We start from the raw sequence: 22,671 nt of genomic DNA, 5'->3' as shown, positions 1-22,671 counted from the left end.
AAGTGCAAAGAGTTTATTTTTATTATCGTTACAAAATCTGATTTGAATGCCCTAGTCAAAATGACCAGTTTTGCTCCTATCAGTATTGAATAAGGAGGTTAATCTCTTTAACAATACATGAGCCTTTAAACTGACACAGCACTTCCTTCCTTTCTTTAGTTGCATGAGTTTCTCAATGTTGGCAAGGGGATTTCTGATGACATTGCACGAAGATTTCCAGTGTACGCTTTGGACTTCACTGACGGTATGTTGGCCAATGTTTATGAAAGCATTGGCCTGATTTTTAATTTTTGTGATGTGATGTCCTGTTTACAGTGTGCATTGAATGTGTTCTTTGATACGTGTAATAGCGCTTTTATTTCTTATTTAGAAGAATATTTTGGCCAAAGCCTGTGAGTAGGCAGCGTGGCACATTATAGATGAGAATCTTGCAGTGTTCCCCTAATGAAGATGCTAGCTGTATGTAGATGAGGATTTTAATTTTTATTAAGCAATGAGGTGATTAAATGGATTGATTGTTGTCGTGTGTAGACAGAGATCAACTCGTTGCAACCTAATTAGTCAGCACTGGCCTAATAAGCCCTTTCTGCTGTCTTTGCAAGCCAGCATCAATAGCAATTATGGTGATGCTGTGGGAGTTGAGAATGCTTAAACAAAATCTGAGCTGCAGTAACTTCAGCTCGGTGCTTTTAAAAACAGGATATAGCTTGTCTGCTGTAGCCACTTCATAGGAACAGTGATACGGTGTTTATATTGAGTCTCAGGTTTCGGGCTTTACGTAAAACCAACAAGGCCGTTGTGGAAGCTAAGAGTCACTTTCTCCTTTTTCACTTTCAAACTTTCAGAGATTCTTAAAGTCTGTGAAAAGTCTTCAGGGCAAACCATGCTTGGAGAGCCTCAGCCTGACATCAAAACATGTTCAGTTTCTTACAGCCTGTTAGGGAGTTGGTTAATATATTCAAGTAGCAAACTTGGAAAGTTTGCATAAAATAGTAGGCAGGGAGAATCTCGGGGATCTATCAGCTACCTTTCTGCTGTTAAATCCTCCTTAGCTCAAGCCACGGTGTCCCAGCCTTCCCCACTGCACCTTTGCTGAGGACAATCTCCCTTGGAGTTGGCGTAAGAAAAGAAGATGCATACCCAAGCCCTGTTTTGCAGTCAAGTATTCTAGCGCAAAGCCGCCTTCCACAGCAGCTGAAGCTTGAGAGCAAGCGCGGGCAGGGTATCGATGTGTGTCCTCCACAACATTTCAGCAAGGATGGTCAGAGGAACAGAGACATCAGCTGTTGGCTGCTTGGCTGAAGGAGATGCCATGTGTCTGGGGGAGTTGCCAAGTAGTTGCTTCCCACAAAGATCCGGCTTTCTTGACTAGGAGTGCTTCACCCACCGTCACTCGTTTTGCCGTTGTCTGTATCCCCTTTGCTGGGAAGAATAAAATGGGATGAAGTGCTGGCTTAGCGCAGTGGTTGAGTGCTGGGTGTTTTGTAACTGCTGGGGTGAAACTATTTTCAGGAGGCTTGGGGTGATAGGAGGACAGGCTCTGTTTGAAGTCAAGCTAATGCTGTATTTGCTGCGGGGTTGAGGGTATGTTGAGGAGGAAGGCAGACAAGAAATTATTTTCAGGATAGCAGCAACGAGTCTGATAAAACAGAAAAAAATATTTCTTGGCATGTGCATCATTGGCACCAGATCTGGCAGGGGACGTAAGCTCCTAATCTGGACACCTCTGGAGTAGGTTCAGGACACTTCGTTTCTCTGGTTGCTGCTTTCTAGGGCTGTCAAAGTCTAACTTTTCATTATAAAGGGATATTGAAGCACTTCAGAAGGGAAGTGCTGCAGAAGCACCTTGTGGGGACCCATGGGCATCTTAAGACAGAGCAGTGTCTCCTGTGGCTGTCAGTGTCCTGAGCGTGGTAGGTTCACAGGCGCAAAAGCATCATACGATGGTCCTGCAGCCAATTTTGGCTGTCGGCAGATTTGGAAATCCGTTTTGGGGTCTATGTTCAGGTTCTGCATGCGTCCAAATTAACCTGTGCTTGCTGCCTCTCAGCCCCGGGGCTGTCAGCTATAGCCAGGTCCTCAAAGCTTTCCACGAACTGATGTACACAGCAGATCAGGCTTGGCCTAAACAAGGTGCTGGAATTGACTAGCTTGAAAGAATGGTTCCCTTGGGTGCATCTGCCCTGAGTGATGACATACTGTCGTAATGAGAATCCAGCATTACAAATACACCAAAACCATATTTTTTTTCTGGAATAAAAAGCAAGTATATGTTAAAAAGCATCAGTGCATTGCTATACAACTTCAGGAGAGTGGAAGATGCAGAAATGAGCCAACGGAAACTCAAGAACTACTGCAGTTCAAATGCGAAGCACTTGCCTTAGGAGCAGTTGGGCTCTTTCAAGTAGGATATGGGGAAAAGGGGGGGGGGGTTAAAAACCTATATGTATTAGTATGTGCCATTTCTTCCCAGAAACCAGAAATTAGGATGAATTCTTTAAGGATCTGCGTGGAATGAAAACCAGATGGAGCATAAAGCATCTGCCATAAACCACCAAGACCGAAGGTGATCAGGAATGTGAAATTCCTGCACCATCTCAAAGCAGCAGTGTACCAGAACATTGGGGATTTGAGCTATCCAAGTATCTGCACTCCAGACAGCCACACGTGCATCATCAAAGAGCTCTGAATTACAAAGATGCCTTTTTTTTGCATGGTTGGAGTCTCTAAATCCTCAATCTGAGAAGCATCCTGGGGTTTTGGTTTAGACAGATAAACCGATTAAGGGCAGGGTGATAAATAATAGGGCTTTTCTAGGGCCAGCAAATGTTTTGTCGGTTGGTCTTTTGTGGGATTGGTCGTTTTCACACGGTGCACAAAGCTGGCCTTTAAATTATCCTTAACCATCATGATTTGGGAGAGGAAAGAAAGGAATTAATCTCTTTCTTTTTTTGGTCCAGATTAGGAACTTGTCTGCTTTGGATTGTGACGTCTTGTGCATTTTACTGAACTTGCAAGGATCAAGGAAGAGTTTTCTAAACTTTTGGTCCAGGACTTTAGTGATATGGATGGCTTGTAATAGGTGTCTTCCAGCAGGAGCATCTGAAGATGAACAGTTACATTATGCTGAACCTAAGAACACCTGTAACTTTTCTTTTAAGTTAGGATTAACAAAATTTGGCATGTAGTCTCCTCTTGATGACTACAACCTTTGTTCATGGGATTCTGCTTTCTTAAAAAAAAGTTTGTACAGAACTTCATCCTGATCTTGTCAAATAGGCTCAAAATGTGTGTGTATCAATACCATTACTCTTTAAGACTCAGTCGAACTGTAGGAGCTTCCTGAATATTTTTTTTATATTGAGGCTGGTTTGAATGAAGGAGGGAATTCTGCCTGGACTTAGCTAAGGGGTTTCCTGAAACCCCTTCAAGTTGCTGCTTTTATTCTTCAGCGTGTATTTTCTGGTACAACATGGAGGAATAAACACTTAATGTAGCATCTGGAGTGCCCAGGGGGAAATTCGAGGTGCCTGAGATTTTTACGGTGAGCTTTCATGCTGTGTTGTGCTGTATCCCTTCACCTCTTGAGGAGGGAGGGTGAAGGGAAGAGAGGAGAGCTGAGACTTATTCTGTTTCCCCTTGTTTTCCTGGACCCGTGTCCTCAGCACATGGCCGTGGTGGGTGGATAGTTCAGCTGGAGATGTGGATTCCTCCCTGTCCTTGGTCCTGCAGAAGGTCCCTCACCAGCTCCTGAGAGTAAGGCGAGTGCATCTGCCGGCAGCATCCTCGGGATTCGGTGGCCGTGGTTTGCAGGAGGGAGATCTCCAAAGCTCCCTGTAATGCAGGCACGCTTAGAAGGAAGGCTTGAAAGCGCTGGAAAAATGGGATTTGAAAGGGAAGCTTTGTCTTCCTGGTTGTCTAAGATGGCACAGAGCTTAAACCTGCTAAAATGTTGACTGTGGATTGAAGATTTGGCACATGCTGTAGCCATCAGCTCTCCCATGTGGTGGCACTGGCCACCTTGTTTGGCAGGATTGCGTTCTCAAGGAGAAGGAAAAGTAAAGGGATTGCAGATAGGCTTTTTCCCTTCCCTTCAGTGCCTCTGCTGCCCTAGATTAGATGATGGGGTAGCTTCTGCATCACCCTGCAGCCCTTCACTCCTAAATATCACCTGGGTGTAAAAGTTCAATGGCCACTTGAAGACTGGCTTATTGGATGCTTTGGGGCATCATGACCTGGGTTGCTTTTGGAGCCTCACTTTGAGCCAGTGGTGGATGGGAATGCATTAAAGATGCATGAAAGCATCTTGTTTTGTCTGAGTGTTTCCTTCCAAGAGACTAGCACTTCATGGGAAATGGGCTGAAAGAAACAAGAGAAAAAGGGAAAGCTCTAAGCCCTAGATTTGTTTCTTCGTATTTTTCTAGTCTGAGCATATGCTTGGCTTCTCTGTTCCAAAATCAGTAAGAGTGGATTTCATTTTCCAGTTAAGTTCTTAGTCTCACTTGTACTGTGATTTACTCTTCACAGGACTTTAGGGAAGATTCATCATCTTCTGTTCATCTTGAGAAAATTGGGTGGAGTCCAGCAGCTACTAACATAAGTGAAAGACCAGCTTGAGGGCATTAGCAGAAGTTTGTAATGCTTTGAGTTTTTATGGCTCAAAACCTTTTAACAGATATCCTTACTGTGTGTTTTTACCATTGAAAAGTGGTTGGGTTTTTTTTTTAAATCAGGGCTTTAATAGACACATCCTTGCTGCTGTGCTGCAGATCAGTATATTTAAACTTGTTTTGCATTGGATATTTCAGAGAATTGGGAAAGAACATTAATAGTCAGACATTTCATAGAATGTCCATCTGCCTCGATTTTTGATTCAGTAAATGTACAATTAGTAGACTTAAGGAGCTCTAGTCCCAGTCTCTGGGTCTTTTGGTCATTAAGTTATTGATGCAGAATACCAAGCAAAGTGAGGCCAGCAATGCTGTAGTTTTCTCTGAAACTCTAACCTTGTCTTTAAAAACTATGATACTTCAGAAATTCAAACAAGTAGAATAGAACTGTCATGTTGATGAACATAATTGCTTCCCATTTCAATGTGTAGATGTACCTTAATTTCAATGGATTGCTTCTATAATAGTCAGCTACTCAAATTTCACAGCTGAACTGAAAGCTGATTTTTCTGCTACAAATTTACATTGTGCAGTTGGAGTGACACATTTTTCAATGGCTTTATGAGCCTGCTGCAGATGAAATGCCATCATAATGCAGCCCACCTTCTTTTAAATGAAGTAATGTCAGTCCCTGCGTTGCAAATAGACCCTGAAAATGTTTAGCCAGATGTTGACTTTAAAAAGGCAAAAGGTAAATTGTGGGTAATACTGGATTTTAGTGCTTGTCTCGGGTGAATATCTGTACAAGGAGGCAGTATTTGCTCATGATTTTAACTGTAATTAATGAGTGATTAATCGTGTTTGTGAAAGGGTATGTTTAATCTGGTGTAGTTACTGTGTCCATTATGAAGTGAATTTTGCTGCCCACCAGAAGGGATTCTTTGCTTCTTGGATCTCATCTGGCTGATTATGGACTGAAGTACTGCTTTGTATTGGAAGTCTTGGACCCAGCCACGATGTGGCATAAGGACTGCCATGGTCAGCAAGGACTCCTGCTGCTGCTTGCTTTGCAAGGATTGAAGCTGAAACTAAAAGCCATGCATGAGCATTTTGTGATGCTCTTCAAGGCTTCTTCCTTCTTTCTGTCCTCTCATGCTATGGTTTATCTACCTGAAAGGTGTTTTTTAGAAAGTATCTCTCATCGCTTCTGTAGCTTTCTCTGCTCAGCAAATGAGCCTTTTCTTTTTTAATGTTAGTTGCTTCTCTGGTCCTGGCTGCCTGTCTTTTCATGAATGATTTCAAAGCTTTTGGGCATTGTTGACTCTGACTGTTCATGTTGGAAAGACTTTTTTTGTCCAAAAAGCAGTATTCTAGAGTGGCGCAGAGTCCTCTGAACAAGGATGTGACCATCTCTACTTAGAAAACTACTGCTCGGTCCGCTGTTTGCCCTGCCAAGTCTTTCCTTTTCTCTAGAGGTCTTGGCCACTTGAGAGTGTGGGGTAGGAGCCTGCAGCTGGAGATCACATGAGCAAGCTTCGTCTGCAAAAAGTAAATTTCAGGCCCTTTGGTTGCCAAGAGTGGTCAGGAATGTGGTCTGTGGTTTCTGAATCTTCACAATAAACTGAAAGGAATTCTGCCTTGAAACAGCTGGTCCGATGACTCCTGGAAGGTCAGGCTCATATTTGCATGCTTGAGATGTCTCTTGTCAGGTTTTATGCCCTGCCCTTTTTTTGAGGATGCTGAGCAACAGAAAGCCCTATTTATGTCTGTTCCTCTCGGGTCTGCAAACAGGAACCCTCACAAGGTGTCCTTTATTCATGTGGCTGCCTGTTCATTATGCATCATCTTTGATTTTTGGTTTTTGCATCCTCCTCCTGTCCTTATCTCTGTGCTGCAAATGGTGCAGAAAACAGATGTTAGATAAATTCCCAAAGCCATTGAGCGATTTTCTTTTTTTTTTTTTTTTTTTTTTCATTCCAGTGATACAGTTAGTCTGTTGTGGCAATGTCCAGATTTTCTCAGTGTTGCACCAACAGCCTCTAACACGAAGCCCTTCCTTCTATTCAATTCGTTGGCTTTTAGCTCCCTCAGCAAGGGACTGATGCTGGCAAACGTGCAGATGGGCATCTGGGAGCTTAGGGGCAGATGCCTGTGTGGGATTTCACTGCTCAGGAGGCTTCCAGAAAGGGGAACTGGGCAACTCCCAAGCTTGTCCACGTGTCTCACAGCAGTACCATCCTCAAGGATGGTGGCACAGGCAGGTTGAAGGCTGTGTCAAGGTTTTCTTTGAGAAGGCCCTCTCTGGTGTATCTTCTCTGAAGAGGTTGTTCATGGAAAAACTTCTATTCTCCTCGAGCAATATCAGCTGTTGTCATCTCTCATCCTTTCTCCTATGTGATATGAGCTCACTGGGGATGGACATCAGCCTGAAAACAGGAAAGGGAAGGGAAACTACTTCAGAGGCCCTTAAATTCATATTATGACACTTTAATTCTCTTTTTGGCTGCTTTTGTTTTGGTCTGGTGTGTTTTTTCCGATGGAGATGAGAGGGGTGAGTGGATGGAAAAGAAAGAAGCCATTCTTTCAGAAGGGCTTTTTTTTTTTTTAAAGCAAAACTCTTAATGTACGCATTCCTGACCCCTTGTGCTATTTGTTTTTGTAAGTCTGCTAGCACTAATTGGCTCGGCATAGCATATTATTGATTCAAGCCTATAACCTCAGTTTTCTGCCTAGGGAAAAATGAAGTGCTTCATGTTTTCCTGCCCAAGGCATCATGAGTTGTGAAGACGAGTGATCATCATGAAGCTCGTTAGGGGCATAGTCCAGAATACCTATAAAGTTGGTATTAAAAAGGCGGAGGGGGTGTGGGGGGGGGGGCTTATAAACCCTAAACTTAGTTTCTGCTTTGATCCTCTTCCAAGTTTTAAGGGCTGGCAAAACTGAACAAAAGGCTTCCAGTATTTCCTGTTTTGACGATGCCAGAAATGTCTGTTGGAGCAGTCTGGTGGCATGTTGGTGCTTCTGCTTCTAGTGCCAGATGAACAGAAGAGCATGGTTGTACAAAAGCAAACGTTAAAGACCTATCTATACATTTATAGTGTGGACTGAATTTTTATTTCTGTCTTTCAGCATTAAACGAACTAATAGTACATACGGCTGATGCAAGTAGGGTTTCAATGCTTTACAAGTGGGCAGTACTAACATGACTTTTGTTATGGTTTACACTAGGTGTTATTGGAAACAACAAAGCTATAGGAAAATACATCACAACTATGATCTTTCTGTATTTTGCCTGCCTCCTTCCATCTATTGCATTTGGGTCACTCAATGATGAAAATACCCGAGGAGCTATTGGTAAGTTTATTAGTTTTGTGCATCTGTTGTAGGATCCCACGTATTCAAGCTGAGTAGCTCTGGTCACAGGAAATTTTGGTAGTTTTAATTTGACTAGTGGAACACTGTTGAAGGCTTTTCTAATTGTTATGTTTATGACTTTCCTGAGAAGACTAGAAAAAAATTGAAGACTACTTCAGATAGTATCATCTGACTTGGACCGACACAGATATATGTTACTGTACTTTTAAATGATGCTCACTTTATAACTGTGTAGTTGTCTGCACATTTTTCCTAGTACAAGTCCCTGTGATTTCAATCTGAATTTGATTGCCAGTATCCAAACCACTGGTATAGCGGATGATGCTTTGTTCTATCCCAGTTATGGCCCTGAAGCAGTTCATACTGCTGTTATAGTTCATAGAAGTCTTAGTTGAAATCTTGTCCTGAAGACCTCCACAAATACTGGCTATGTTTTTCTAGCTGTGTAAAATAAAATTTTGAAAAACAAAACACAACAACAACAAAACCCACAAACTGAACAAAAAAACCCCCACATAGCTTTCATAGTTCAACATCTGGAAACCTGATGGCATCCTAAATTATTGGTACAAGTTTGCTGGCTAAGGGTTGCTTCTTGCTGTCACAACATCTCACCTCTGTACCCTCTAAGCATTGCTCTTGCTCATTAGCAATTGGCTTCTATGCCCCGTGAAGGCTCCTTGGTCAGGGAGATGTTGGTTAAAAGCCCTGTTTGTTTCCATCCTTCCTAATTACTCGTAGATGTGCAGAAGACAATCGTCGGCCAGTGTATTGGAGGGCTGCTTTACGCGCTCTTTTCGGGGCAACCTCTAGTTGTACTCCTAACTACGGCTCCTTTAGCGCTCTACATTAATGGTAAGTCTGTTACACTGTACGTTGGGACCGATGTGATGGTGATTGGTGTAATGAGACTTTGTACAAGAACCTTGCAATTCTAGTAGAGCTTTAGTTGCATTTGTTTAATAAATCAATATTAAAGGGCTGCTTCTGGTGCCGAGGGAGAGGGGGGGAATTCGATTCAGGTTTCTAAAGGAATCATCTTGCATAGAAAAAACACTTTGTGAGAAGAAGCATTTATTTTGCTTCAAGGACAAAATCTTTTTAATCTGATGGTTTTCTCGTGTGGCTACATTAAACCAACTTGAGGATAAGAGCCTGAGAAAGCTTTTTGTTGGTTTTTTAAATTATTTTTTATTATTGGTCTGTTAAGGTGCGATTAATAGCTTTCCAGTTACAGCTGCAAGCTGATATTACTGAGCCAGAGGTGTAAAGGAACAAACTCAATATCTATAGGAACAACCAGATGGGCTATGAGTAGCTTCAGAGGTTTAAGACATTAAGTTTTGTTCACAATGCGGTGACTGAGTAAACATGGTGCAAAAGTATGTACAAGATCCCTTCCTCAGCAGCATCCCGAAACGTCAGCAAGAGCAAATTCCAAGGGCTGATTTCTGTGGCCTTGATCCCTAGGAAAGATGCTTTGAGCAGTGTGGGAGAATATTCTTCCAAGTGCTTCTCCCCATTTCTAGTGAAGGAAGGGGATGGGAAAGGGGAGAACAGTTTAAGCTGATCCAGTGTCCATCCAGGAGTGTAAGAACAGGGGTTTAATGGTATCTGCTGTAAGCGTGTTGGGGCATAGTCTTGAAATTGGTTCTTTTTGCCATCAAGCAGGTGGGAATCACAGGGTGGTAATGATAAGAGTTTAACCTGATGCGTGAATGCTTCATTTTTGCAGTCATCCGAGGAATCTGTGATGACTACAACTTGGATTTCAGTGCTTTCTATGCCTGGACAGGACTGTGGAACAGTTTTTTCCTTGTGATGTACTCCCTCTTTAATTTCAGTCTTCTGATGAAGCTCTTTAAAAGGTAGCTATTTTTAAGAAGTCGTATTTTGATCAGATTATTCAGCAAATGGAAAAATTATACATTCCCCAAGCTCCTTAATTACAAATTTGCTGCAAAATGTATTTTGTGAGATGAAGCTAGTATCATATCAGCTTATTGTTTCAGCTTGAAAGAAGCTTTTAAAGATTCACTGGGTTTTGTTTCCTGAGTTGGAGTCTAACTAAAATTGGTATATTTTCATGTAAATGCATGAATATGCTGATTTTCCTTTGAATGAAGTTGAATGCAGACTCTGCTAACTGTTATGTTAATTCCTGGGTTTTTTTCCACAGGTCAACAGAAGAAATAATTGCACTTTTTATATCCATCACGTTTGTGCTTGATGCCTTCAAAGGCATTATTAAAGGTAAGTCTTGCAACAATGTTTTTCGGTGCAGATCTCTGCTTTGCTTCCTTGTCAAGGGGAAATACAAGGCTGCAAATATGCATGATGTTTGCTTGTTCCATGTTCATTCAGGGGCTTCGGGGGGGGGGGGGGGGAAAGCGTGTGAGATTGAAGCAGCCCTGTGTCAGCAGTTTACCTGGATGTGCAGAATTCCTATCAGCTCAAATTTCAGTTCGCTGAGAAAAAATTAGTGTCTTCACTCAACAAATGGAGAAACCATATTAATGTTGCTGTGAAAGTCTTCCCCTGCTCCCAGTCTCTTTAGTCAAAAAACAAAACAAAACAAAAACAATCAAACAAAAAAAATGCCAATTTAAATGCAGTGCATCTAGATCTCGTTCCTTGCTGCATTATTAAAAACTACATGGAGGGCAGTTGAAAGATGAGTTGAGATTGCCCATTCTTATGTGAGCTCTGAGACCCTTCTTAAATGGCGACGTAAGGGCTGCAGTGCCTTCCAGCATGCTCCTAAAGCTATTCTGCCCTTTCCAGCCACTTGGTCCCCATTTCTGGGTTAAGTTTTAGGTGAGTATCCATGAGCAGCCTTGGGGTTTAATCAATTTCTCTGGTACCTCACCCTCCTGATCAGGATTGGCAGGAGGCCTTTGTGAAGGTGAAAGGCGTTAGCAGAAATGCCATGTGAATGACAACCTTTCTCTTCGTCCCAGTGAGGAGCTGGCCAAGTCTGCATTCCTTGTTTTTTATGACCTATTGTCCAACAGCCCCAACTTCGGGCTGTTCTTTGAAATCCTTCAGGACGTACCTAAGCACACTGAGTACATCCCTTTTTTTCAAGATTCTGAGGCTTGGCTCATTATGGTACCTTGACATGCAAGGAGAACACCTTCAAAGAGCAGGTTTGATACTGCAAAGCAATCTGAAGTGAGATACTTCCTCACTTCATTGGAATCCCTAATTCGCTCCTTGGGCATATGCTTTGCTTGTGCATTCAGAGTGGTTTTTTTTCTCTGCAGAACACCTGCATCTTTCAAATATCCTGCTTAGACAAAGCTTGGTGAAGGAGAAGCTGTTCTGGGATACTTTGCTTTCTCCTTGCTTGCTATGTGACTGTGAGCTTTGCTTAATGGGTACTGCTAGTGCCCTATTCCGGAGGCATGAGATAGTCTCTCTGTGGCACTTAAGATGTTCCTCAACAGAACATTCAGTTGCTCTGGAGAAATTAGCAAATGCAAATGTTCACAGTGCTGCTGCAGTAGAGAACTGAGGGGAATGGGATGCAGGTTAAAGATCCAGAAAGCATCCGTTGATCTTGGCTGCCAGACCTTCAGGAATATGCAAGCAATACCTCAGAGTATTGCAGCGGGGACAGGAGAAGATCCTGGAAGTTTATTAGTGTAGTTAGCAAATTAGGGTAACTGTCCCTTGTACTTGAAGGCCTGAATTTATAGGAACAATGGTAATAAAATCAAACCAATGCTCCACTCATTTGCCAGCTCATTTTGGCTTCAGCTGAACCTGGGAGTGTTGAATGCGTCAACAGATGGGATCTCAGGTCCAGCCATGTTCCCAGATGCAGAAGGGCACCGATGCTGACGGGCGCAGACTTTATCCTTAACCCTCTCAGTGCTCATTTTTAAACACGACACCAGTGCAGCTCATGGCTGCATGCTCATCTTTCTTCTTCCCCTCCTGTTTTGTAGCAGGAGGTGATGGTTCCTGCTGCCACCTCCTCCTCCCACTCAAAACTTCAGTTGAGCAGTTAAGTAGGAAGAGAAAGCTGGTATCTTCTCCAGGCTCTTAAACGTGTCCTGGTGATGGCTAGCCAGGTGACGTTGGGCTTCCTTAGTGCCAGGGCACATGCTGCTCTTGCCTCAGATATGTTTTCCTCAGTCTGTTCATAGCCTTGATTTTTTGCAAGGTACTCGTACATGTGCAGGAAAGAAGGGGGGAGGGATGCGATACTGTACAGAGGAATCAAGCCGTGTGCGTTCACGCTATCCTGGTGACGCTTTGTTTTTGCCATGTGGCCCAGCCACCGAAGCTGTGTTTGTTTGATCTTGACATCTGCACTCCGCAGGAAACAGCGGTGAACTGGCTGGAGCAAACAAAGCGAGTTAATGTTGTTGGAGGGAACTTGAGTGCGCGCTAAGCTCGAGAACGGCTCTGTTTCAGCGAGGGCACCACCTGCTTTGCTGCTCTCTGAATGTGGGCAACAAGATTCACTTAGCTCTGTTATAAAAACAAACTATAAATCTGCAGGAATCAAATTCTTTATAGCAAGTATGTGGTGCAGGACGAAGGCCTCCGCTAGCCATCGTGGCACGTTCTTTTTGCTTTAAGTAAAATACAAGAGTAAAGCCAAGATTTCTTCCCCTATATCCAGGATTGAGTGGAGCAATCCTACCTAGTTTTGAGGTGGGTGCAAACTGAATTGCAGCCTGAGAAGTAGTGTACGTAGATGTGATCAGGCTGAATGCAGGTCACCAAAGATGTGCTCAGCCCCAATTGTATTATTGCAATATAGCCAAGTGTGGGAAATGGAGGAAATCCCTAGATGCCCCCAAAAGTAACTTATTTCTTACTCGTTCAAGTCCAAATCTAAATACAGAGGCATGCAAATACATTCGGCATAGTTGCCGAGTTGTGTGTGCTGTGGGTTTATCACATGCTCAGTAATTGTGTCTCTAGGACTTGGGGTCAGCTGAGATGGTGTACAGGCTTTTAGCCCCGGCCAGCTGCTAATCCCCAGGAAATACTACCATAATCATTTTTATTCTGACAAAAGTGTCTTTCAACATTCAGAGCTGGAAACTGCAAGTCCTCCAATAACCTGTTTTGTGCTCGTATGCCGGTCATGGCAGTGCTCTGTGCCTCAGTTTACCTGTTTGCAAAGCAGGCGTGGGTGTCCTGCCTGGGCTGGACACAGCTGCGAGGATGGAGGGAGGAAATGATAGCAGAGCCTCTTCCGTAGCACGCAATGCAAAAATATGCAGTGCTAACGGAGATCGTAATGAGATTGCTCCTTATTTGCGGGGGGACCTTTCTTGTGCTTTAGAAGTGCAATGATCTCCTCATTTCTGGCTACTGCTGAAAGCAAATTGAAAGGTTAAATCTTGAACTGTAAACCTTCTATGATCTTTAATTTTATATGCAGAAGTACTGAATGTGAAGTATCTGGTCTTTTCTCGTGACCTACATGTCCTACTGACCCCATCCACTTGTCAAATGCCCGGACTACTTTTAAAACATAAGGGTGGTACAGGACAGATTATTACTGCTGTTAAAATGGCAGCATGGCTAAATGTGGGGCATTTTACACCGGGGTGAGCTCCAAACCGGCAGGAACAGAAACTGCGCTTCGGCCAAATTCACAGTGGTTGCAAATACTAATTGTGCTTTGTGAGAATGTTTAGAGTTTGGCTTGCTTGTTTTCAAATATTTACAATTACAGTTTGTTTTGCCTGCTTTCCCTGTAGGTGCTGCAGGTGGAAAAGCTGAGGTGCTTGGGGTTTTCAGAAACTTGATTAGTATTTGGGGGTGGGGGCAAATGTTACGAGGAGCATTATAGCCTAAGCTTCAGATTGTTGGTTTTTTTGTCTAAAGAGGATGGTCCTGCTGTAACTTTTGAGTTTCCCTATGCAAAGTTTAAAGGGGTGTTTTGACTAAAGTGAGGAAAGGGATTGCAAAGCTCTGAAGTGGTGGTTTCCATCCTCCTGTATCTCCCAGTTGGTATGAGGGAGAGAGGGTGCTGCCATCTGATCCCATAAAATGGGCTGTAAAGCCCAACTCCCATCTTCTGGTTTTACTTGCTCCTTGTGGCACCTCAGGCTCTTGTTCCCCAAAGAGGTGAAATCGTCCCCAAACCACATTTATATGCTCGGAGCCAGCGAGTGCCATAGAAATGGGAACACAGCTGTCTAAATGCTCAAGAGCAAGAGTCTATTTACAATTGTTAATTACTTATATTAATGCTTCTGAGCTAACCTAATACGTTTACAGACAGTTCCAGAGGCATTACTGGGTGTTTCACTTGTACAGGTTTACTTCAGGTGCTCTGTAACTCTATTTCAATTTGCAGTGTAAACTTAAATGTTCTGCCAGGTTTTGCATATCGTCAACACTTATCTTTAAAATCTGGACCAGCCTTAGAGGAAAAGTAATTACTGTACAATTTGTAGTCTGTGCAGCCCGGCTGCTCTTAAGTTTTTCAGAGATCCTGATGGAATTTGTTTACCAGGCTGCTGAAAGTAGACGTGTGTGTATGTATTTATATATTTTTAAGAGCAGTGATTCCAGTGCTAGAAACAAAATCATATAAATAATTAGCACTGGAAGTCTTTACATTTCAAACATGTTGCTTTATAGCAATTTAATTTTTACCCGTTAAAATAAGTGAAAAATAAATTTGTAAAGTGCTGGCTTTGTAAGAGAAGCAGCTCTCCTGATTTCTTTTCACTGGTTTGAGGGGTAGAGCTATAAACCTGGTGAAGCATAATGTTAATCCTGCATGATCAAGCAAGAATGAACCACTTTATTTTACTTGCTTTGATTGTCACAAACCTGTCCTAATGCTTGCCTGTTGGTTGTTTGTACAGTTTTTAAGAAATATTACTACCATGGGCGCACAGGAGACAGTTACTTGGAAAAAGCACGAACTGATGCTATTCCAAGCCTCGGCATCAATACCACCTTCTTGATGAATTCATCAGTGAGCAGATCCATGTCCCTAGAGAATCAAACAGGCACGCATGATGTGCATTATGGACGTGAAACTGCCGTCCTTAGTCTCATGTTGATGTTGGGTACCCTTTGGCTTGGTCATACGCTCTATCAGTTTAAGAAAAGGTGAGTTACTTCAGTCTTAGAGCTCAGACTACTGATTATTTCATATTACCTCTGAGGAATCGCTAATGGTTTAGATCTTAATTTTGTAACCCAGAAAACTCAGGTGGAACTCTTCCATTAGGGGTGCTGGAAGCCAAAGCCAGAGATGAACTTGGCTGGCCACCTGGAAAATGTTAGCAGCAGAACAAAATGTTCGGTCACTGGACAATGCCCTTCCGTATTTGGTTTGGCGTTGCAAGTGACTTTTCAGAAAGCTTTGGGTGAACCCTGTATTTCATGTTGGAACTCCTGTAACTCCCCCCAGATAGGCATTGAACCGTTTTGGTGGGCAAAAATCCCTGATGGTGCTGGAAGGTCTACTGGGGACATACCTTCAGTGTGCTCTTGGGATTCAAATGCCCAGCTCTAACTTGGGTTTTACTCCCGTTGCCCTTAAAATTCTTCATTTGAAATGCTTGAGTAAGCAATTAAACTAAAGTAGAAATGAGACACAAATTGGTGCTTGGAGGACGTTTTTCTAGCTTGCATCTTAGTTTCTTGTTTCCTTGTGGGTTTTGCTTATGCATTCATCAACCTTCAAAGGCCATAGATTCCAGAGGATTTAAGGCTGAATTAAAGACTAATTCTTCATTCCGAGTATCTCTTTAGAATTGCGAGATTGGACTGAATTTTCACTTGTTAAAGCATTATTGTCCCTACCGTGTGCGGTTGATGGAAATTTTTTGTCTTTAAATTGCAGCCCATATTTGCATGCGAGAGTACGTGAAATTCTGTCCGACTGTGCCTTACCAATTTCAGTTCTGACTTTCTCTGCTGTGGGTTCCTACATCTTCAAGGAAATTGAAAGTAAGTTATGTTTTTATTCTCTGGAATACTGGGGTGTATGAAAAAGAGAAATTAAATCCTAGGAAGCTTTTGCTAAAAAACAGCAAAGTTCTTCAACATAACTTCACAAATACTGCGTGTACCTCCCACGGCCTCAAGAGCACAGATTTCCTCAATATTAGATTTAATTCATTCAAAACCGTAATCAAACGAGGCTGAGTGACGTTTTGTCTCTAGACAAATTATTCCAGTGTGTCTTTTCATTTCCATGTAATTTAAAGTACGTATCTCTTACAATAAAGAGGATCAACAATTTCTGGCAAAGAACAAAGGGCAGAGTAATTAGCAGGCAGGAAGGGTTGTTGCCAGTCATACAGACGTAGAGTTGATGATCCCAGTCTATCCTCTTTGTCTCCAGTTTACGTTTTCCTAATTTAGGTGAAATGGTGCAGAGCATCTGGGCAGTTCGAAGTTATACAAGGAAATCTAAAAATGAGACACCATTCATTGGCCAAATAGATCAACTTTTCCATATCAGGAAGCGATAATGGGGACAGGAATTGCATTGTCCTGTGGTGACGTGAATGGGTGATGTGAGGAAATGTATGGAAACAAATAAGAAATGGGTTTTTTTCTGTGATGGCCATTCCATCCAGTTGGATTGTAAAATGATGTGTGGCCATGTGTGATTTATCCCTAGTCATGGATTTCTTCCAATGGCAGAAAAGTAGGGGCATTTATACTAAAATGCCTTGCACAGCTTGTTGGGTATGAGGAAGTTTTAAACTGCCTCTGTCAGTTGATTAACTGAGCAGGAGGAATATGCTGCTAGGTAGAAATAAGGTTTTCTAATCTAAAAACGCCTTGCATCTGTGGAAAACAAGTTTCCCTCTTTTGTTTTGCTCAAATACATGTAATGCCTCACTAGAACTAGCAGTAGTCTGTCAAATCAGGATGGCAGCCAAGCTCTAAGAGGATGAAGGAAAAAAATAAACTAAAACAGCCAGACGAGCCTGTCTTGTATGGCCTTCTGGCTCCCACATGCCAGAGCATCGCGCCTGGTTTGCTGCCTCGGTTCCCAATAATTCACAGTGTGGGTGAAACATTACTTGAGTCCATGTGGATGATTGGACAAGAAGGTGCCTCCTAACATTGTTCCCTTTCTCTTTCCAGTGTCCAAATTTAACTACAACCCATCTGAAAGCTTGTTCGTGCTGGCCCCCGTCCAGTCCCTCTCCATCGGGTCAGTGATGAGCGCCATGGGTCTGGGGTTCCTCCTGTCAATGCTCTTCTTCATAGAGCAGAACATCGTGGCGTCACTCACAAATGCCCCGGAGAACAGGTAATACTTTTGGTACTCCTCTTACTCTGTGGAGGGACACCCTCAAGTCTCTTCCCAGCACTGCTTGTCCAAAGCTTGCCCGAGTATCAGAAAAGATATTCAGGACATGTTCTTCAGAACTTCTCTTGTCACAGATGAAAGTAACTCTACAGCCTAAGTCCTCGCTACCCCCCAAACCCACTATTGTGGCAGCGAGTCAAAAGTGTAAAGTGACAATGAGCTCATCACATCAGCCTGTTTCTTCTTTGCCCACGTGTGAATGTTACATAGATATTTTTTTTATGGTTTGAGGTCTGTGGATGTACCTCCAGATATTTAGGGAGTGTCTGACACGTGTGGATGCTTGCACTGCTCTTGCAGTACAGAGAATTTTTTGAAAATGAAAAGTCAATGACCTGCAAAAATGTCATAGTGTGATAAGCTGCAGCTGAGCATCAGAAAAGAAGTGTTTGGAGCTGTTAGTCTCCAACTGAAAGGGTGGAAGTGAAGTAAAACAGTGCTTCTAATGCCTGATAGGTCTGATTTATGTGCAAACTTGAGTTGAGATGTTGCATTATTAAAATATTCCCTCTGATGTTTTTTGTGCCAACTGCAATCAGATGTGATATCAAGAATGAACGTATATGACTTTTCCAGGGAAACTACCATGTCTCGGAGGATTCTTTGCTAATGTAATGTGTGGGAGGGTTCTCTCCTTGCATAATGTACATTAGCATTCTCCATGCTGTAGCTGGAGTGACACTGAATTAGGGGAGAGAAGACAAGCTCAAATTCAGTTACGCTAATTTGGTTTTCTTCGACCGCACAATTTTTTTCCTCTTATCTTTATTATATCCCTTTAAGTGTTGCATGAATCTGTAATGTAAGTGGGTCATCTCTTTCCTAACATGAGTTTCTTCTAAACTTTTGGTGTTTTCCACTACAGTGTCTTTAAGAAATGTAAAATATTCTTTGGAGTTCGTCATAATGCCTTGTTACAGGGCTGAGCTTAGGTATGAGGGCATGGGTTTTTAGAGACAGAAGAAATAGGACTTGACACCTTCTGTCTGTGGTACCATCACAAAATAAAAATAGTGTCATCTATACCAGCTGAATGGAGAATGTGTTGTCTTGGTGTCTTACCAAATATAGTGATTTCCTCCTGTAGGAAAAATGGGGAAAAGATGATGCTTGCCTGGCAAGTCCACTGTTGTGCTTTGCTAAAGAATAATCAAAGCAAGCGTATAGGAAGGGCCAAGGAATACTGAGCTGATTGGGCAGCGTGAAGATAACCTAGGATGAGGCATCTAGATCTTTCTGTGTTGAGCTAGACAAGCTCAGTGGAGCCTATCCATTGGTCAAAGCAGGTGTAGACCACACACAGTGCTGCAAGACTGCTGAGACCAAACAGTGTCCCAAGGGGACTAAAATGATGCTGCCGTTAGATGTATGGCCTTTGTACATAGAAAGCCCTCTGAAAAGGGCAAGCAGGACAATCAAATGATAACCCTGGGGATGCTGGAGATGTCTTTGTTCTGAAAAAGCAGCACATGAGCATGGGTCTGTGCTTTTAAAATGTGAGCCAACAGAGGAAGCGTGTTTACAATCCCACCCTTCCTGCCAGCACCTTCCAGCTTCAGAGGCATTGAAATGTAGACATCTACCTGACCTAGTCACCCCAGGGCCACCTCAGTCAATGGAGGTGAGCGCTTCCAGTGAGACGAGTCTTTTTGTTCCAAAACCGAACCCCACCCAAGACTTCTGCTGCCCAAACAATGGCATCTGCTGCCCTTTGCGACAGATGTTAGGTATAGATCTTCATGTGCTGGGTCATGTCGTCTATCTCCAGGCTCCTCATGTTCTAGAGCATCTCAGATGGCTCCAAGCCTCTGCTTAGGTATTGAACAGAGCTTGCTTGGGTGGCATGAAGACACCTAAATGGTGCACCCTTTCCAGTTGATGGTGCCTGGAGAGCAATTTAGCTGATCCCTTGTGTCAGGGTGACAACTGCTCTGTTGTCCAGGCAGAAACAGAGCTGTAGACCTTTAAGTCAGGTATCAAAGTCTGAGAGCTGAATCCTTCCCCAGCCTTTTTCTAAACTTTACTCATAGTACCTGAGCAGTTGGCACCAGATGGGTATAGTCAGGAAAGGGACACACCTTGCAAAAAATGACAAGGTTAAACTGGATGCGAGTTCAGTGTTAGCAGTTGCTCTCTGTGTAGTCCTTGCAAAGCGAATGTGGTCAGCTGCCTTGGTGAAGGCTGCCGGTTTCCCCCTCCCCTAACAAACAAGATGGAGATGCTACCCTGCATTCATCAAAGTTAGGAGCGTATCTCCTTGGCTGACTACTAAGGAGGAGCTGAAGCTTAATGAATTCATGTCCCATTTTTTTATCTTGCAGTAGCAATTACATAATTAGGGGATTACTGCAGCATACTGAGCACACGTTCTGCTCGTGGGGAAGGAGGGAGATCAGGGTTAAAAACAAGGCTGGTGGGAAACTTCAGTGTCAGTATCTTGGCAACACGTGCCCAGGTTTCCAACTTCTCCCCGTGGGACTCTGCTAGCAGATATGCGTGTATATTTTGATTGGATTCTGCAATAAATGTAGTGGCAAAACACTGATGAAACTTTGATGGGCTGTTATTTTAGTGGGTTGCCTTTCTGCTCAGCGTTGTTCTTTCTGGGAGATGACTGTTTTGGGAGTAAACTATCAAGTTTCTTTACCTTTCGTGTTCTTGTCACACAGACTGTAAAGCAGGAGGAGTGTGAAATCGCTCTGTGCGTGGAAGTGCACTTTGGTATTTAGCATTCGAGCTCAGATTCAGCAAGAGTAGCCTGTTACAGTTTGGACTGGTTGTAACCACTGTCAACAAAAACCTCATTTCAGGTTGGTGAAGGGAACAGCTTATCACTGGGACCTCCTGCTCGTTGCGCTGATTAACACAGGGCTGTCCATCTTCGGCCTCCCGTGGATCCACGCTGCCTTCCCTCACTCCCCAATGCACGTCCGTGCCCTGGCGTATGTGGAGGAGAGAGTTGAAAATGGACACATCTATGAGACGTAAGTAGGAATTGCAGAGCTGTTCTGGATCTCTTTGGTTCCATTTGTGGTTTTCTAATCCTTTGGGTACAGTGGGTTACGTGGTTGGGGAGTTAGCTGTCGTCTTGAAGACCTGCAAGATATGAAGATGTGAGGGGAGTTGCACCAAAAGAAGCCACTTCAGCCAGCATGGCCTGTGACCTGGCTTCATCCCTCTTCACCAAAGCGCTTGCTTTAGGACAGCCGCAAATTTATGCTTTTGTCAGTGGCTGGCAGCAGCCTGCAGGGATTCCACCCGCTCTGTTGCAAACTGCTCTCTGGAAGAGTCAGCCAAGGTCTTTTTCAGGTTTATCTTTGTGGAAACCGAGGAGATGCTTTGGCCAGATCTTTCCAGATGTCTTCACCAGAAAGAATCCAGTATGATTCATTGCCTGAAACCTGTCTGGTGGTTATTACAAAGGGTAGGAAAAATGCAGTATTTCAGAGCTCCCATAGCATCTTCCACCACGTTTCAGGAAAGCGAGATGCTTATTAAATTCTCTTGGTTTTAACCAAAAGTGACTGTGAAGCCATGCCCGGGTCACGGCTTTGTATTTAAGACCAGCTTTTTTGCTGTTCTGAGTTGTCCAACATGCTCTTATCAGAGACCTGTTTAAAAAAAAAAAAAAAAAAAAAAAAAAAAAAAAAAAAAAAAAAAACACAAAAAAAACCAAAAGCGCCTGATTTTTCATGAAACCTGCTCCAGAATAGAGATCATCTGGTCTGTTTGATCTTGGTATGTTACAGTTGAGTGCTTTTACCTCAGAAGTGGTAATTTCCACTCACATGCTGTTAGTTTTAATTATCCTGTCTTGGTTTCCATTTTCAGAGTTGCCACTTATCAAAAGTGAGGCTAAATGGTCATTTACTGTGGGGGTGGAGTAGTTCAGCTTTAATTTCAGTCTTGCTTTCATGCTGTTCTTGGTGCCAGCTGGCCCAGCCCAACCTGGCACAGCTGTTTTTTGGGTCGGTGATGGACAGATTTCACCTTCCACATGTGGAAATTGCCGAGTCCTGCTGCTCCCTGCAATGCTTTTACAGACCTTTCCTGGGAGATCAGTCCCTTGAGCTCGTATTCCCATTAGTGTGTGTTGGTATTAGCTGTTCCCACAACTGTATCTGTCTTGACTAAATGCTAAACCCTATTTCAAAAAGAGCAATTTTGTAATTTGAGTTCTGTAGGGTTTTAATGCATGCCCCTGCTCCTGGTGTCCATGATCTGTTCTGGGATACCTCTGCTCTCTATTTCTTGGTGAGATGCAGAATTTACACTTTGAAACCCGTGTGCCAAGCCTTCCTCCTGTGTCTTCTGTTGTCAGTTTTAATACCTGGTGCCTTTTTTCCTGTTTTACCACCCACTGTCTTGATTCCACGTTCTGGCTTCTCCTTGACAAAGTCAAGTCCCCTGCCCAAATTAAGTACTACCTTCTGCCCTTGTCCTCTGCTCCTTCACCCAGCTGCCCCAAAAAAGCATCAAAGAGCCCTCTTTGGCCATGCTAACCTAGGTACATCTCCAGTGATTATCCTGAAAGGGCTGAGGGATGTCCTAAACTCACTAAGCATGTTCCCTCATGGCACAGTTCTTCCTCTGGAGGCAATTTGGTAGGTAAATGAGTGCTGTGAACTGGATATTGGGAGTGAAAAAGGGAACAAGGATTTCCTAGTTGTTTGAACTCCCTTTGAGACTGAAGCTTTTTTCTCTGCAAAGTATTGAGCTATAAACAGGAGGCTCTGAGCAATGCCTTTTTATTATTATTATTATTTTCCTCTTAGCCAGCTCTGCTGAAAAAGAAACATACTGAAGCCCTGTTGGAAAATCAGGAGTTCTTTCAGCGCTGGCTCCCTTTGCAGGCTCCTTTCCTGCACTCAAATCAAAGCTCTCAGTGAGGATGATGATATAAACAAGACTAAAGATCTATCACAATTAAAGCAAATTCTTCTTCTCCCCTGTAGAGTAACCACTTGAGTTTCATGTGGCAATCTGCAAATAGGCTCTCATTACTCATACAGAGGAGGTCAGGAACGGCTAATCCTGTGCTAGCCATATTTAAAGGATTCTGGGGAAATGAGCCTGGATTATGCTCTTTAATCTCCATTAATTACTTCATTTCCATTGCAGCACAGACTTTCTGGAGCTGTTTCCTCAAGGCCCAAACCAGATTCTGAACATAGGCAAATTACAGGGTTTCTTCTGTTGACTTAATGTGAAGTCCTTACCCTGGAAATAAGAAAGGTGCTAGAATTGGTAGAAGACTAATTTGAGGCTGGGAACTTCAGCTTTAAAGATCTCCTGTTTGGTTGATTATGAGCAATTTTAATTATGTTCTGATAAGAACTTCCAAGCTACTTTACCTGACAT

General features: G+C 43.0%; 1 protein-coding gene across 9 annotated transcripts in view; it reads left to right on the top strand.

The window, feature by feature from the left end:
* The window catches only part of SLC4A11 (solute carrier family 4 member 11), a 93,519-nt gene that overhangs the window by 59,135 nt on the left and 11,713 nt on the right, over nucleotides 1–22,671 (top strand). For all 9 annotated transcript variants that reach the window (XM_049834902.1, XM_049834912.1, XM_049834949.1 and 6 more), the window contains 9 exons: nucleotides 160–244; nucleotides 7,839–7,964; nucleotides 8,727–8,840; nucleotides 9,721–9,853; nucleotides 10,165–10,238; nucleotides 14,834–15,083; nucleotides 15,823–15,929; nucleotides 17,082–17,250; nucleotides 20,121–20,294. In XM_049834902.1, the coding sequence (XP_049690859.1) occupies nucleotides 160–244; nucleotides 7,839–7,964; nucleotides 8,727–8,840; nucleotides 9,721–9,853; nucleotides 10,165–10,238; nucleotides 14,834–15,083; nucleotides 15,823–15,929; nucleotides 17,082–17,250; nucleotides 20,121–20,294 (1,232 nt within the window). The remainder of the gene's footprint in view (nucleotides 1–159; nucleotides 245–7,838; nucleotides 7,965–8,726; nucleotides 8,841–9,720; nucleotides 9,854–10,164; nucleotides 10,239–14,833; nucleotides 15,084–15,822; nucleotides 15,930–17,081; nucleotides 17,251–20,120; nucleotides 20,295–22,671) is intronic.

Source organism: Accipiter gentilis, chromosome 3 (assembly GCF_929443795.1).
Source record: "Accipiter gentilis chromosome 3, bAccGen1.1, whole genome shotgun sequence".
In the NCBI taxonomy this organism is placed as follows: Eukaryota; Metazoa; Chordata; class Aves; order Accipitriformes; family Accipitridae; genus Astur; species Astur gentilis.
This window is presented reverse-complemented; position numbering and strand designations above follow the sequence as displayed.